The 16,904-nt window shown below is 42.9% G+C and overlaps 1 protein-coding gene and 1 long non-coding RNA gene across 9 annotated transcripts in view; one reads left to right on the top strand and one right to left on the bottom strand.

Moving 5' to 3' along the window:
* Positions 1-16,904, bottom strand: part of EXOC6B (exocyst complex component 6B) — a 1,580,787-nt gene that overhangs the window by 795,940 nt on the left and 767,943 nt on the right. Inside the window, exon 19 of one of the 2 annotated variants that reach the window (XM_078674492.1) lies at positions 3,307-3,336. The exons of the other annotated variant lie outside the window; for it this stretch is intronic. Within the exon in view, the coding sequence (XP_078530618.1) occupies positions 3,307-3,336 (30 nt within the window). The remainder of the gene's footprint in view (positions 1-3,306; positions 3,337-16,904) is intronic. 2 annotated transcript variants of the gene reach the window in all.
* Positions 1-16,904, top strand: part of LOC144817728 (uncharacterized) — an 891,613-nt gene that overhangs the window by 220,761 nt on the left and 653,948 nt on the right. The window lies entirely within an intron of this gene.

Genomic DNA, 16,904 nt, shown 5'->3' with positions numbered 1-16,904 from the left:
TTCAATATTAGAGCATTCAATACAACCTTCTCAGCCACTACATTTTATAAAGCACTGCTGTAAATACAAATGTGTGCATCGTTGTGTATTTCTGCCAGAGTTCTGCACTTAGGAAACCAAAATACCTTAGAAAAACTCCTTCGGCAAGGTGGTATATAGGAGCACTTAACGCAGCAAAACCTGCATGCCAAGGGTATTTTGATCGAAGGACTACAATCAGGCCTTAGAGGTAACTGTAACCAAGTTATAAAAGAGTATTCAAAGGTTGTGAAACAGGCACATTCAGAATTGGTAAGCAGTCTGCATTACACTAATATTTTGTGATAACTCCATTGTTCCTTCTTCAGATCTGGGGGAATCCTGATCATCTTATTTCTACTCCAATAACCAATAATTTATGACAACTTTGATTCTGACCTGACTCCATCTGTCTTAAACAATTATCAGTTAAAGGATTAGAATCAATGAAGCTTATGAAACCTACACTCACAGAATTTGACTCCTTCAGAGTCAAGGACATACTGGATATTAGTCTGGCTATTAAGTTTGGCTCTCCATTGAATCAGTCTTGCAAAAATATTCATTTCGATTACTGACACTATTGCTCCATCTCTTATTAATAGTTTCTCTCTCCACTGCAACTTTTCCCTCTTTTTGGAAACAAGCTACTGTAATGCCTTTACTAAATAAACAGACTGCAGAAGCTACTATCTTTAGCAATTTCCGGCCTATTTTTCCCCCATCTATTATGGCAAAAGTAGCTGAAAGAGTGGTAAACAAGCAACTATCATCAATTCCATGCTAGTTGATGCTCAGACTGGGGTACATGCTCATCATGGACTGAGGTAGCTCTTGTAGCTGCAATGGATCACTGATGAATGGTCCAAGATGAATGTAACTGCCCTCATCTTACTAGATCCCCTGGCACATTCTGACATCCAGTCTTAATATCTCAACTCTAGGCTGCCAGTGTCAGACAAGGTTCTTGACTGAATTACTTCATTCCTGTCTGGATTTGCCCAGACAGGAACAATCCCTCCCTTCATATGTAGATCTTGCAATTTTGCTTGCGGTGTGTCTCAGGGAGCCTGTTTGAGACAGATAATATTTAACGTCTATGTTGCCCTGCTAGTAAAGCTGATTATATCTTGTAATTTGGGAGGCATTGCTTTTGCAGCTCTGATGCTCTGAATATTCTGAGACTGGTCAGAAACTAGCACACATATCAAACACATTTCTGGGCATGTCTATCCAATATATCCTTATGGATGAACTGGAATTTCCTTAAACTTAACTCAGATAAGACAGAGGTGTTAATTGTGGTAGGCTCCTCCTCACACTGGTCCCAAGATTGGTGAACCTCTGCATTGGGTACATTCCCACCTGTGTCTACCATGCACTTTTAGGGCATTACCCTAAACTTAGGAGGATAGGTTGGATTGCTCAGCCCAAATTGCAAAGCTCATGTTTTTTCACCCACTCTGAATTTACGATTAATCACATTATTGTAGGGCAGTCCATGATGCATTTTCCTTGAGCCTTCCTCAATATCAGCTCTAGATTATTATAAATATGGCAGACAGGCATGTTCTAGGACTCCGTCGTTGGACATAGATTTCTTAGCACTTGGTACAACTCCATTGGCTTCTCATTGCTATGTGTGGCAAATTTACGAGCTTGTAGCCAAAGTTATTTACGGAACAGCCACGAGTTTGTACCCATGCTGATTGCGCTTTACAAACACACTCAAAAATTACATTCCGCTTCTAGTAGTTTCTCCTAAAGCATATATGCTCAGGCATGAAGGGAAATCATGTCCTAAGCAGTTGTGAAGGCCTAGAACTCCCGTCCTTATTCTGTGCGTCTCAACTCCGACAACATTTCTTTTTCAGGAAATCTTTGAAAGACATACTTTTTTAACAGTTAATAGTTCTGGATTAGTCTACATTTCTACAGATTTTGTTTTTAGCACCAGGATGTTCTTAAGGGTAGTGAAACATCCTACAAAAATAGAGTAAAGAGATTTGATGCACCAATCTCTCTGTAACGGTTCATCAATATAGCTAATTTTCACTGTCTGTCCTGATCTAGATACCACTGTTCTGCTAATAACATACAGATTTAAATGTGCATCACAGGCATTGAGAACAAGCCTTCATCGTGTCAAAGGCGCCTTTGGCTACAATACCTGGATGCACTGCATCAGTCTTCCTCTTCATAGAGGAACTTACCGACTGATCTGAGTATCAGGCTAGAGGTTAAATCTTTTTAATTGTTTCAAACTTAAAATGCTTGGGCAATCCATTAGGATTCCCATAGAAGCATTTCCAATACCCACACTAAATATACAAATGTACTTTATGTGGGTTTTCCCTCATAACAGCTCTAAAACCTGCAGAAAGTACAGAATGGGGCAAGATGGCTGATCGAACGTTCATGTAATTGTAACCTCATCTAACCATATATTTGCACAATTCACTGGCTGTCAGTTTAATCCAGTATTGATTAGAATGTCTGCAGTCTACTTTTCAAGCACCAGTATGGGTTGCTCCTCAACACTAAAATGCAGGCACAATCAAGCCAATTGTGAGTAATTCCCGAAGGGAGGTGGAACCCTATTCTCAACCTCAACCTGAAAAAATATGTCTCTTATTTGACATCAACAACAACCCAAGAGTGCAAACAATAGTTTTTGCTTTCATTTTGAGGAAGAAAGAGTATAAACATATGCATTTTACACATTACATGTGCTAGAGTGATGTGGTATATGAAATGCAGTCCTCTTTGAACTAGTTCTGTATCGGCTAGATTTAGGCGCTCCCCTCTTGTGCAACGATTGTAATGAGATAACTTACAAGCAGTAACTCAGCCTGCGCATGCAAGACTACAATAGGCATCTCATTTACTCATTTCATTTATTGTCAGTGCTGACAATAGATAACACAATTCTGTCGGATCAGAAGTCATGCTACATGCATGCACAGTTATTCCACTTAACCAAAACTCACTAATTAGTTGCACCAACAAAAGCAGGCGCTCGCTTGCAGTCAGCAATATCCCCTATATTGGGAATTACATTCACAGGCACTTCTATTACCTAAAATAACTTATACCTGTAGAATGTAAAGGCTGCATTCACTATTGGGGTGACATTACAAGACAAAGCTGGGTAATTCAAATATTCAAGCTTACCTGGTTCTCATAACCAAATTTATTTTGTATTTGTGCATTTTCAAATTTACCTACTGAAAATATACTTAATGCATGCTGTAAACTCACACGGATGCACACAGAGAGCATACTCACCGGCATAGTGGCATGGGCCCGAATGTCACCCTACAGACAAATTGGTAATAGTGTTCAACAGGTTATGTGTAGGACACCATGGTCTCGGTACTTTGTTGTTCTTTATCACAGTCACTGATACTACTGCATACAATTGTTTATTTGTGTACCAAGAACTCTTGGAAAATACCACAAACAAAACATGTGAGGAGTACCCTGCTCTACTGGTCAGAAAAGCCCACTTTAAGCCACCAAGTCATGTGGCATACTTTGCACAAAAGGTTGTAACAAAATGGTTACTTACCAGTAGGAATAGTTTTGCAGCTTGAAGAGTTTTCTAGATTGACACGCTGTGAATTATTCCGCTATCTAGTGGTTGGGTTGGGAATTGTCTAATTTTCCTTTTTTTTCCCGTGTGGTCCACTACCATTTGGTGCTAGTCTATCCCTTGTGTGATGTCAGACGGCGCCCTGGAAGTTCCTGGGCGTGGTAGCCATCTTCGGATTCTTTTTTCCCTTTTGTTGTGATTAATCCTCTTTCGGGAGGCAGGTAGATCGAATGAGAATCCAGAAAACTCTTCAAGCTGCAAAACTACTCTTACTGGTAAGTAACCATTTCGGTTTTTCAGCATAAACTATTTTCTGGATTCACATGCAGTGCATTAGATTATGGAGCAGTTTCCCTCTTCTTTGGATGATAGGGGTGAGATATGGAAGAATTTGTGAATAGTTGTTGAAGTACTTCTGTCTCACCTGTGCTTCTTTTTTCATTTGTATATCCACACAATGTTTGGTAAAAGTATGTGGGGAAGCCCGTGTAGCAGCTGCACATAGTAAAAAAAAAAAAAAAATTTAGTGCTTATATACCGCACGTATCACCCCAAAGGGGTCTCAAGGCGCTGTACACATACCGCTGTGGAACCCTTCCTGGCCTTTCCCTGTGAAGTGCCCACTCCTGGGCACCCCCAAGGTGAAGCCAGGCATCCTAGCGCTGTTGGGGCCGTTGTGGAGATTAAGCAAGCTATTGCCCAGAGTTGCAGAGTGGGACCCAAGCTTAGAATAGGCACCGAGGCGAGAATTATCAGGTCCGGGGAAATTGAGCCCAAGACCCGCAGAGGCGGGAATTGAACCCTGGTCCGGGCCAGACCTCTGCATCAGGGTCTGACGCTCTATCCATTGAGCCACACTTCTCCACATTGCCACATTTGCTATAACGGCTAGGGTCGCACCCTTTCTTATTGTTGAATGCGCTCTTGGGCATGAACTAAAAGTTTTTCCAGCTGCGGAATAACATATTTGAATTGCCTCCACAATCCAGCATGAAATTGTTCCTTTTGTAGCAGTCTAACCTTGGCTGGACTTTGCGTAAGAGAACAATAGATTCCCCTAACAGAATTGTTTTGTCTCCTGTAGATAATAGAGTAACAATCTTCTTACATCCAGGGTATATAGACTTCTTCTGAGTCGTGTTTGTGGGTTTGTAAAGAAAACTTCTAACTGAATGCTTTGATTCTTGTGAAATTTGCTTACCACCTTAGGTAGGAACTGGGAATTAGTTCTTAAAACAATTTTGTGCTGGTGGTTTTGCATGGATGGTTCTTCAATAGTTAATGTTTGCAGTTCACTTACTCTCCGTAGTGACATTATCGCTATTAAGAAGGCAGTTTTTATTGTGACATGCTGAAGATTTGCTTTGTGCATACAGCACTGATTTTCCCCAATGTAGCACCCCAAGCTCTGAGGATAGCTGTTAAGCAACCATCTTTCTACCCCTTATGGTTGCTGGAATACTGCAGTCTAAAGGTTGAACTAGACGCTAAACCTAAATCACAGTTCACCCGGTTGCCAATGAGTTTCCCAACACCCAAATATTTTGACAGGGAAAAGACAAGATAAGGGCCAATAAACTGAGATTTCAAGGAGACCTGCTGGAGCTTTATAAGCATTCAGCATCCTTGGCATTGACCACCGTAGCCCTGGAAGAACTGTTAAGTAGACTGGGTTTGAAATCAAGAAATTTGGTACCTTGAAAAAAAGAAATCTGGGTGCAGGAGTAATCCTTGTTCACTTTGAGTAGTGTTCATTTTTTCCCCTCTCTGTTTGATTATTACTTTCAACTCAATGCTACAGTGAAGCTTGAGTACAGTGCAGAAGTGCAACAGTACACATATTGTTTATATCAATTGTATTGTTTTGCCTACTACCATTGATCTATTGACTGGGCTAGCTATAAGAGAACAAAGTCTCAAGGGTCTTTGTGGATAGCCAAGAGGTCCCAAACATGCCCCCATAACATAATATTGTCCTGCAGAGGTTTAAAACTTTAAAATCGGAGTGGACATAGAGTAAGTATGTTATTATTAGGCAAGACTAAATATAGGGCTAAATGTATTAACCACTTAAGTGCTACAAACAAGATGGTCTTGTACTCAGCGCAGCCTGCCCCAATGGTGATGAGGATGAGACCATCTTCTCCTCAACACTCACGGGGTTAATTACCATTTCTTGGAGAAAAAAAAACTTGACTGCTTGATCTACCTACCCACGAAGAGTCAAATGCTTAAACGGAATAACTTGGTTATCCGTTTACATAATGCTGGTGATCCGGGTGTACTAGTGATAAATGACAGTAACCAGCACACAAGGTCAAACAGAACTCACATTTTCCTGCCTGGGTTACACCAGTCCAACACAGTCAAGCAGAGGAATTTAAGTATTTTTTTTAATTGTGCTTTTAACAAAGATTATTTATGATGTACAATCAAAATATGGCTTGGTGTCTGAAAAGTTTCAGCGCTCTGTCCATCATCTTATTATGTTTGCATTGTTTTCCCCAAGTTGGCAGGGTATGCCCAGACGTGGGTCCCTTGCTCACTTTGCCACTAGATATCAAGCTAACCTGGCTGATGTGGCGGTGTTACACCGAAACCGGTCCCAGAATGCTTGTTTCCGGTTCAGGGAAGACCTGGCTTAGCAGTTCTGGCTGGACTGTTCCCATGAGGAACAGGGTCAAGACGGATTTGCATATGACTGGGTCTGAACTGGGTGGCGAAGTGAGAGAAATAAAGATGACGGATTTAACCCAGATCTAATAGTGACTGAGGGTGAGTGTCTTAAAAGGTTTAGCGCTCCGTCTATCATCTTATTGTGTTTGCGTCATAAACTGGGGAACAAACTGTGGCTCATCCTGACAAGGATTGGGTTTATTATTTGAGTAGGGATTCCACCCCTCCCAACTAATAACCCAGTTTCTTACACGTTCCACCCTTCATCACCCACAGCATTGCCAGAAACAGGTGCATATTTGATTCCACGATCCCCAAGTCTGGCATAATTAGGCTTGTACTATTTCCTCTTCTGCTGCCTATAATTAGGGTATATTAGTATCCTCAGTCCCTTGTATTGTGATGTCTTTAAAAATGCAGCAATATTTCATCCCTGTCGCATTAATTCAGAAGCTGTGTTGTGATTGTTCAGGGGCCACACCGGGTTTAGGTGGCAGAACAAGGGACCCTGTGTGGTGTTCCACTGAGAACATTTTGGAAAAACCCTTGGGCTTGAGTGTGTCCATTATCTATATTATGACAAGCATTGGCATAGCCAATAGGTCTCGCCTTTGGGACTTTATAAGTGTTTAGCCATGCAACAGTTGATGTTGTTGCACCAAGGATATTATGCTGCATAACTAAATACTTATAAGGTCCCAAAAGCGAGATCTATTGGCTATGCCAATGCTTGTTTTTCTACTGAATATCAGCACCAAGCTAGGCAGGGAGTGGAGTTGGTTTGCGTTCTGAGCCAGTGTCCTCTATGCAGTATCCCTGAGAAGTTTTTGGCCGCTCATCCCAAGTGCAGCAAGGGTGGGTGTACTTGGACAATATTGCAAAGCCAAAGGCCGGACCCCCAGAAACTTTAATTTACTCAGTTGGATCTGTAAATAAAAAGAAAACAACAAATGCTAACTATATTTTTAGGCAGGTAGGACAACGCAGGTGCGCAGATGGAGAGGCAGCATGGAGGGCATAGGTGGGGGAGCAGAGAACAGCAAACAGGCTAGAGCAATGTGGAGCGGGGGGGACTAGGGTGAGAGTGACACCAGGAGAGAAGTACATTCATTACCGATGAAAGGTGGGGGTAAGAGAAGCACAACAGGGGGCAGGAGGTGGATGGAAGATGAACATACTAAGGAGACAACTGGAAAACAGGTGCTGAAGAAAGACTTTTTTTTTAAATCCCTAAAGTGAGCAGTGAAAGTACACAATTTAGTATTGCTTTACGGGTGGGACAAATTAGATGGTCAATGCAAGCCAATGAATTAGTAGCAGGCAAATGAGCAACAATAAACACAACCAATGGGTGGGCTGCAAGTCCTTGCATGTTCTAGATAAGCACACTACAAGTCTTTGGCAGCTGTGCACTGGCACTGCCAATAGATATCACCTATGTCTGAGTTATTGGGCGTGGTCTTTCAACCATGATGTAGAGCAGCATGGCTAAAGTTATGAAACAAGTGCCAATAGAGTTATTTTAAAAAGTGATATCACGGGGGTGGGGGGTATTTTCCTTATGCCAACGGGAAAACGTGGGGAAGGAGGAAATTGAAAAAAATATTTTTTTAATTGGGCGTGTAGTGTAGAAGGTGAATTTGAGGCACACGGTGCTTACAATATGCGGTGATCATTCAAAGGAGCAAAGTAAACAACTCGAGAAGTGCTTCACAGCCTGACCTTTCTACCCAGTACTATACCAAAGAGTTGATAACCGATCTCTGCAGCAGTCACCTTCAGCCAACTCATCACTGCATAGAATTGACAGGCAGATATACATAGTAAAAAAACTCCAAAAGTGAATGGTAATTTGGGGGGCAACCCAAACGTCACAGGTTTCCCTCCCCTAGCAGCTAATTTGGCCTTTCATTTTTCCTAGGGTTAAGAAAATAATACCACTACTTTGGTTAATGACTACTGTTAACCTTGCTACTGAACTGCATTCTTGCAATGGGGTGAGCTACTTTCAGCACCAAATTTTGTTTGTGGAAACTCTACATCTGTAGAGGTAACTAAGCAAAGGTTGGGGAGCTCTGGCGCACCGTAGGACTTTTGACAATTTACTGTAAGAGGGGGGTTACAAGGGAGGGCAGCAGTTCTTAGGAGGAAAGGGTGACTCCGAGCCCACCCAGAGCCTCCGGTGTAGGCTTCTGCCCCACTAGAAGTGCACTGTTGATGTGAGAAGTCCTTAGAGTGGGGATGGACTGTTCATTGAACAGGGCAGTAAAAACATTCTGCCTTGATTGGTAGTACTAGGCAGGAAGTTAACTAAGAAATAGAGCCTTGGTAGCTTGCAGCATACCCCCCTACCAACAACAGGCACACAAAAATAAAATTAAAGGAGCAGTTAATCAGCCCAGAGTACGAGATCTCGTAACAAAGTACACTGCTTTTCAAGCAGCTGTGCAACTTTATCGGGAAACAGCATTAGTAAAGCCAAATGGTTTCACCAATGGGAGAGCTACAATCTCTGCCAATTTCTTTTAACGATATTCTACAGTTAGGCAGCACGGCTGCAATTTGTATTATAAAAGAAACCCGCTAAGACGTGGACAGAGCTGACTGCGAGGTTAAATCGGTTTCCTTGGTATGGGATTATTCTATGATGAGGAGGGGGGTGTGTTAATGGGGCAAGCAACATTTGAGAAGGGGCACTTCAGACACTGCGGGAGGAAGATGTGCAAGTAGGAAAGGAAAAACCCTCACGCTTCTGAAAGTGGTGAGCAGTGGAAGGACATGGGGCAAGTGAGGCAGTGCTAGGACCGTGCTTAGGGGTAGGGGCAAACAGAGAATGTGAAGCAGGCACATGCGCTCTAGGCTCGACCCAACAATGCGACCCCCCCACAAGAGGGAGCAGCATAGGAACATTTAATATGAAACAAATCGACACATAAAAGCAAAGGGAGACGGAGAGGGCGGAGCAAATGAGTGGGCGAGGAGAGAGGCGCGCGCATGTGTTTGCTGACCTGGGAGTGGTGCATGCGTGTGTGCGTGCGTGCATAGTTGTGCTTGTTGTGCGCCCCTGCAAGCTCCAGCAAGGTGTATGCTGCCACAAGCACGAGTATGTGCTTAGAAAAAGAGCTGAACAACGGCTAAAGGTCTCCTATGCAGTGCATGCGCGCTGCATAGGCGAGACCTAAAAGGAGTTCTAAGAGGGCTTCTCCACCCCTTATGGAAAACTTAGAAACAGAAGTTGTTCCTATAGGCCCTACCCTAAGTGTCTTACACCCCTCGCCTCAATGGAGTAAATGGTCTCCTGTAGCTTCATTGGCGTGCGTATCCCTCCACTGCAGTTACCAGGTCATAGTCACATCTGCAACTTTTCGTAAAATGTCAGCAGTAAATTAATTTCTCTGGATACAGATAATGTAAAGAAAGATCCTATCAGCCACAAAATTCTCTCCAGACTGGTGAGGTCTGTCCCTCCTCAGTCTTCGGCCTTGCTACAGTCCATAGTCCTGTCCTCAGCTCACCAAGGGATGAGGTCCCTCATTGTGTACTTCGGCTCTATTTTCAGCCATGACCCTAGCCTGTGTAGCTCTGCAAACTCAGGTCCCTAGAGAGATCTCGAAGAGATACCTCTAAAACGTCCGCTACCTGCCTCAGAGGCATCGTGTGGCTACCATTTTGTTCCGCTCGGCACTCAACTAACTTCTGCCAGTGGTTACCTTTACAATCTAGCTGCTTACTCTATGCAGCCTCCGAGGTTGTGGCACCAGATAGTTTAATTCTGGCTTAGAATAACTTCAGAATCCAGTGATGGTTGTGGGAACATCATAGAGTTACTGTTTAAAGCCATGTGGCTGGTCATACCCCTATAGCCAGGGGGACATGACCGAAGACCAAATCTGGGCAGTGAGTCATGTTTAAGTCCAGTATGAACCCTGTTTTTTTCTATACAGGTTCATATAAGCCTTACTTACAAAGTGTTTCAGAAAGCACCTTCTAAACCATGATATAATGGCAGACATGGTATACACTGAAGAGTTCAGGAGTGGTGAATGTTGGTTAAACCCGATAAGTTAATAAATTAACTTTTTCAAATTATTAGCAGTTGGGTCTAGGCAGATGGGTTCTAGTGACTGAAGAATATATCTGAATATCTAGCAGGAACTGCTTCTTAAACATTCCAGAGTTTGGATATGAAATTATTTTTCTTTGAAGAGCAGATGGCCTTGTGTATTCTTCAAATGAGATTTGTATAGTTTAAATTTAGATGTGGTTGGAGCTTCTCTCATAGATGTTTCTGGTTTTGTGTTTCTGCATGAGGGCTCAAATGACCAGATTTGTTATTCTTTTTTCAACACTTTTTTCTTCAAATAATTTTAAATATTAAAGTAATACTAAAAAGTATTATACACAACAATTGAACCTATAGCCGACTCTGGGTAATAAAACAACTAACGCTAGATTTGTGACACAGTATACTATGCATAGTGACAAGATCTTCAATGTTTTTTGCAAAAACTGGCATCTATTGACAGAAATTCCAGGACTAAGAGACAATATAGACAGCCGGCCCCCCCATTACATACAGGAGGGGTGTGACTTTACGGAATCAGTTATGTCCAAGCTATGTAACAACTCCTCCCAAAAGGGGGACTTGGCTTCCACCGTTACCCAAAGGCTTCTTCACCTGCGGGACTTGCAATATTTGCCCCATGGGAAAAAATAAAATCAAGTCTTTCTGTTATAACAATGAACGTAAATACTTTATCAATCAATTTTGCAATTGCAATACTACACATGTTGTGTATATCCTTGGCTGTCAGTGTGAAAAAATCTATGTTTGCAGCACCATACGCCCCCTGAAACTACGTATTCAGGAACATCGTAGAGCTATCATGGGCAGGGACTCAAGATATCCAATCACAGAACATTTTAATGATATACACGCAAATGACAATACTTTTTGGCTCCATGCTATCGAACACGTGCCACTGAGCAAGCGGGGGGGCAATAGGGAGCTATTGCTCAAGAGAGCCGAGGCAAAATGGATATGCCGCTTGCAATCAATCCATTTTGGGTATAACACGGAGAGCGAAATGCACTATTTCTTGTAGAGTAGTCTGGTCATTTGTTTTGTTGTGTGACTCATATGCTCTTAACACCTGTTGATTTGTATGATAAAAGAGGCTAATTGGGTGGGATGCATTGAACATGGTCACAAACACGTTGTTTTATGCAAATGAGATTAGGACATTACTAACTGGTATGTTATATGAAACTTAAGGTTCCTTTAGCTAACGTTCGGCCGGTTAAAGTAACAGATTTGCAAGTAAGAGGAGGTTGCCCTTCAATTAGCTGGAATGTGATTGGGGGTCATATTGATTATTTAATATTGGGTTCCATCATGAACAGCGAATATGCATAGCCATTTGTTTACATGTGCAGTTATTCTGTTCCATTTTTACACCTTGCCAATGACTTCTGTTATTATCTTAATAATTGCGGTGGGTGGTGTTTTTTGTTGTGATAATGTGACAGGTGGCACTACTTATTGTTCTAAATATGTGTGCCCCTTCCGCTTCATACTTTACTTCCGCTCCTTGGAAAAATACAGTTAAACGGGTTGTATATAAAATTGGCCCCTTTTATGTCCGTTCTTGAGATGTACAGTCAATACACAAGGAGGGGCCCCCTGAAAAAGCAGATGAAGGGCAAACTTGCAGGGGAATAAAGATTTATGGACAGAAAAAGAAAGGAGTGCCCTCGACGGATAATACTGGCCCACTAGGGGTCCTGTTTTACAGAAAAATTGCAATGCCAAACTCACCCCGACCAGAAGCAAATCAGACTGTCAAAAGCCAATTCATTATAAAACAAACTTAGTCTTTTTATTTATTCATTTTTTTAGGATATAAATATATGATCTTTGGTCACAGGGGACATAATAACATCAGTATTATAACATACAAATGACAATTCAAGAAGCGGTTGTGACAAACAATTTTATATGCTCAATTTCACACACCCATTCATTCCGGCACACATTCAAGAAAAACTCATATCTCTGCCATACATTCTAGAATTATTCAATACATCCACAAATTCCCACACATACTCATACATTCAACATTCATCATCCACATAATATATAACAGTTGCCAGGTCCCGAAAAAGTCACTCCGTAGGGAACTGGAGGACTCAAGTAGAAGTAGCAGGATCAATTTTAGGCGCCTAAAATTGGTCCTGCTACTTCTACCTTGAGTCCTCCAGTTCCTTACGGAGTGACTTTTTCGGGACCCAGTGCATCATTTAATACCTGGCAACTGTTATATAGGGACCTTTTTTTTAACCATGTGTTGATTCATACATACCCTTCATACTTTCTTGTTTTTGGTATATAGATGTAGTTCCTTTGCTACAATTCCTTCTTTGGACTTCTGTTCATTGGATTTATGGTATTGAAACACAGGCTGTGCACTGTTCAGCCTGGAGAATTTGCCTGAGATTAGTGAACCGCGCCCATGTACAGATACTGTAGAGGTGAGGAAATGGGTACATGATACAACGCCATATATAACCTTTTCTTTGTTCTTTTATCCTATATGGTAGTTAAGAATGGAACATTGATAGGAGGGCCCTACATAGTACCACTGGTACTTCAAAAACATATGCGTAGGAGCCCCCATGTTGAGGACTGTGATATGTTGCAGGCTTAGTATTAATTAACAGCAATATGTCCTATTTATATATTGTCTTTTACACTTTTGTATGTCTATTTTCCGATGTATCGTATACAGACTTTGGATCTTGTGTTAGACAATTGGATCGGGATTATCACTTTCCAGGCCAGAACTTTTGGGTCCATCTTACAAGTCTACATTTTTCTTGGTGAGGGGGATGTGCTAATACTTTTTTTCTATTTTTGATAGCACTATGTTTCCCCCGTTTTGTGAATTTTCTCCTCCAGTCCTTTCCCGTTTTTGGTTAATATAATATTTTTCACGAGAAGTAAGGCGTCACCTGTCATATTATACAGGCTCAATAATACGAAGAGTGAGGGTGCAAACCCTCATTATAATCCCTCTTTTTTGGGATGCTACTATGATTCATGTCTTGATGTGGATATGCCAAACATTAGTGCCATGTTGTCATGTCATAGGATTAGTTATGTCCAGATGTATACTTTTATATGTGGCTTATGTATTGCTGTTAGGTATACATGTGTATTTGGAATATATATATATATATATATATATATATATATATATTTATAACCATGTAGCTCCTCCTTGAATCTCTCGGCGTCTCAGGCACAGCCTCGCACACCAGCAAACAAGGGAGACGGACCACAACGAATCAGCATCAGTGAGTTTATTAAATCACAGAGATCAGCTACGCGTTTCTGGCAAGTTATGCCCTTGATCACGCTATATATATTTTCATGCCGGGTGGTTCCCTTTCTCCCCGATTTGGCGCTGCTTCAAAGGTGCGTAGCTCTCGCAGTTGAACCAAACCGCCGGTAATTTCAACAAATAGTCTCCATAGGAAACCAAGAAGAGCCGCAAACTCCAGCCTCGTTTCTTTCTGAAAATGTATTTTTAATTTATTCTTCAATCCATTACGTAGTCTCCGCACAGGTTTAACCAACGTGTTTCAGTAGCTCTGTACTACCTTGATCACGGTTAATTGGTTTGGCGGGCAAACATAATTTAAAACCTTTACAAATAGGAAGCCATCATTACCCAGCTTGCTGTGTGTCCCGGGAGAGGAAAAGAGACTACCCCTGGAATTCTGGGCCTTGTAGTCCCGATTATTCCCTCCGTGACATATAATTACCTTATTTTGCAACATTGAATATGTTTTCAACGAAAGGCGAGAAAGGGAGCCGAGGTAGGCAGACGCCTATCCTAGGCAGGTTCTGGGCATGGCGCTTATGGACATTGAGAAGTAAACAGCACGTCGAGCCATTCTGTGCAGCAGTTTTCTCCCACCGGCTACACTTACCTGCAACAGCATATCGGGACTGGTAAGGCGTCAACACGCCATTCGGATTTCACTGACATCACGCCACCATCCCAGATGAATTATGGGAATTGCAGTGCAGTAGGAGTGGGACATGTGATCAGTTACACCTGGGACACTGCACTGATGGGGCAATACCTTTGAGAAAGGCAATTGGCCGAAACGCGTCAGGTGCCTCACACATGCTGTTCCCTGCGCCAATAGAAATAAAGCTTTTCTCCAGAAACCGGGTGTGGCGCTTCGTTTGTTGTGGATATAGATAGATAGATATATATATATTGTCACAAGAACTCCTCCCCGACAAAGAAGAGCAGAGACCCAAGGGGAACAGTTGGAGGCCTTTTAATGAAAGAAGTGGCGGATGCATTTCTGGCCGTTGTTTGCCGTCATCAGCGCCCAAAGCCTCCACAAATGAGATACACTTAGCTGGGAAGTTCTTCCTCTTAAGAACTCGCTGTTGTGAGTCCGCACCGCCCTCTGAAGATCCAGCACACCTGTGCAGCATCCCGTGCATGAAGGGAGACTACATGTCCCAGAATCCCATGTGGTAGGTCCTCGGGATGGTGTTGCTTGGGGGAAGGAATGATGACACTCCAATGTGCATATGGCAGGATCGTCAGCAAAAGTGTGCCCAAAACGAAAGAAAAACAAAATGAAATGTTTTTAATTCTCCAGCTTTGCAATTCAACAAAACGACCTCCTCAGCTCCCCTGTACTGCCTCAGCCTCAGATGCTGCGGGGTCCATATGGCGGGGGCTGCGCTGACAGTGCAGGTAGCCCAGCGCGGGGTCTGGATGACCTCGCTACCGCAAACAAATCTCCCCCGGCTCCAAGGCGGACGTGGACCATTCAAATAACTTTGAAGAAATAACAGCAGAAAGCTTGCGCAGTCCGTGCCAGTGAAGTCCTAGCCCAAGCGAAGCAGGGATCTCTGAAGTGCGTTTCTGGCTAACGCACAACTAATTGTCACAAGAACTATATATGTTGTTTTGTGTTGCTTACAGCCCTGAGGAAGTTCCTTTAACAGGAACGAAACTTGTTGGCTGTTGTCCTGTGTTTTTATGAAGATCAATAAAGAACCTTTGAAATAAGGTGGCCGATTTGTGACTTCATCCCTGGTGTTGACTCCACTTATGTAGTGAAAAGAGTATTATGTTTACAGTTCAATCTATCCCCAGTTGGGGGACATACAACATGTGATAATTGTGTCAAAAACAGAGCAATGAGAGGGAAATAGGATCAAAAACAGAGTAAGAAATTGGTGTAAAGGGTAAATAAGTTGCTTAAAATGAGAAGTGGCGGCGTAGGGGAGAAGTGCATGCAATAGATAAGAAAACTAAGATCGCACTGAACAATGAAAAACAACATTCCAAATTCTGAACTTGTAACAAGAAATATATTGACAATAATAAGATATGCGAGTTTATTTGGTTTATATTGCCTGGGTTTTCTCTCGCAGCCAAGTCTCGGACAGCCATTCAGTATCAGAGTCAAAGCTCTAAAATGAGTCAATTATCTAAATAGAGTCAATGATCTAAAATGAATGCTCCTCCATATGCCACATATTCTATTTAACGATCAAGTTACTTACCTTCAGTAAAGCATATCTGGTAGAGACAATATCTAGCTGCAGATTCCTTACCTTTGAATTTCCAAGGCGTCAGATTGGAAGCAGAAACTATTGTGCGAGCAGTACCCTCCGTGCTGTTGGGTGGCTCAAGTATCGTGGGTGTCATTGGCGCTGGATGTGACATTGCCGTCACCTATACAGATGCCATCCAGGCACGCGGGCGTCAGTTATTTTCTTTCCGCGCCAGTTGGCGCTGATCTGGAGAAGACCGACCACTCTGTCTCCTTTTGACAAGACTTTTTTCGCCAATTTGTCAAGGATTTTCAATTGTGTGTTGAGGGATGACCACTAGAAAGTTAGGGTTTAAGCCCTGTGGCGCCTACCACTGTGCCTTGTGTGCTTATGGTGGCTCGAGGGTGACTAAGACTCGAAGCAGCGCTCGGATTGCCATTGAGCGGGACTCCTCAGAGGTTGCCAGTCCCAATCGAGGAAGAGAAGGTTGCAGGGCCGCTCCAGGAGCCCTAGGTCCTCTTTGTCGCACTCGATGTCCTCGGGACCTCTGGGAAGAGGCACAAGAAGTCGTCGAAGTGAACTTCAACTTCATCTCATCCGTTGAGGATTGATGAGACAATGAGCCTGAGTGACCTTCGCTCAGATAAGAGAGTTTTACGAGCCCATGCACATAGTATTTGAGTGGGCCGACCCCTCTGGTGCGCTTTTGGGCCCTGTGGGGTCCGAAGAGACTCCTCCAGGTTCCACGTTGTCTGCTCCAGTGGAGTCTCATGAATCAGATTCCAGAACGGCGTTGGTCATGTCAGCGTGACCTTCCCGGACGCTGGGCCTGAAGTCTACGCTCTCTGTGCCACCGACTCCAGCCCCATTCTGATTCCCGACGACTCGGATCGGCGTCAGTCGATGCGAACTCCAGCCCGGACAGGGCCCAGAGGCTACTCCTGGTGAGGAATGAGGAGCTTCCGAAGGCCGGTGGACTGGACCACTCTCCAGATGCTGGTATGCTCTCTACATCTACTG

This window comes from Lissotriton helveticus, chromosome 2_1 (assembly GCF_964261635.1).
Source record: "Lissotriton helveticus chromosome 2_1, aLisHel1.1, whole genome shotgun sequence".
Lineage (NCBI taxonomy): Eukaryota > Metazoa > Chordata > Amphibia > Caudata > Salamandridae > Lissotriton > Lissotriton helveticus.
The sequence above is the reverse complement of the archived record's forward strand: the minus strand, read 5'-3'. Positions and strand labels throughout refer to the sequence as shown.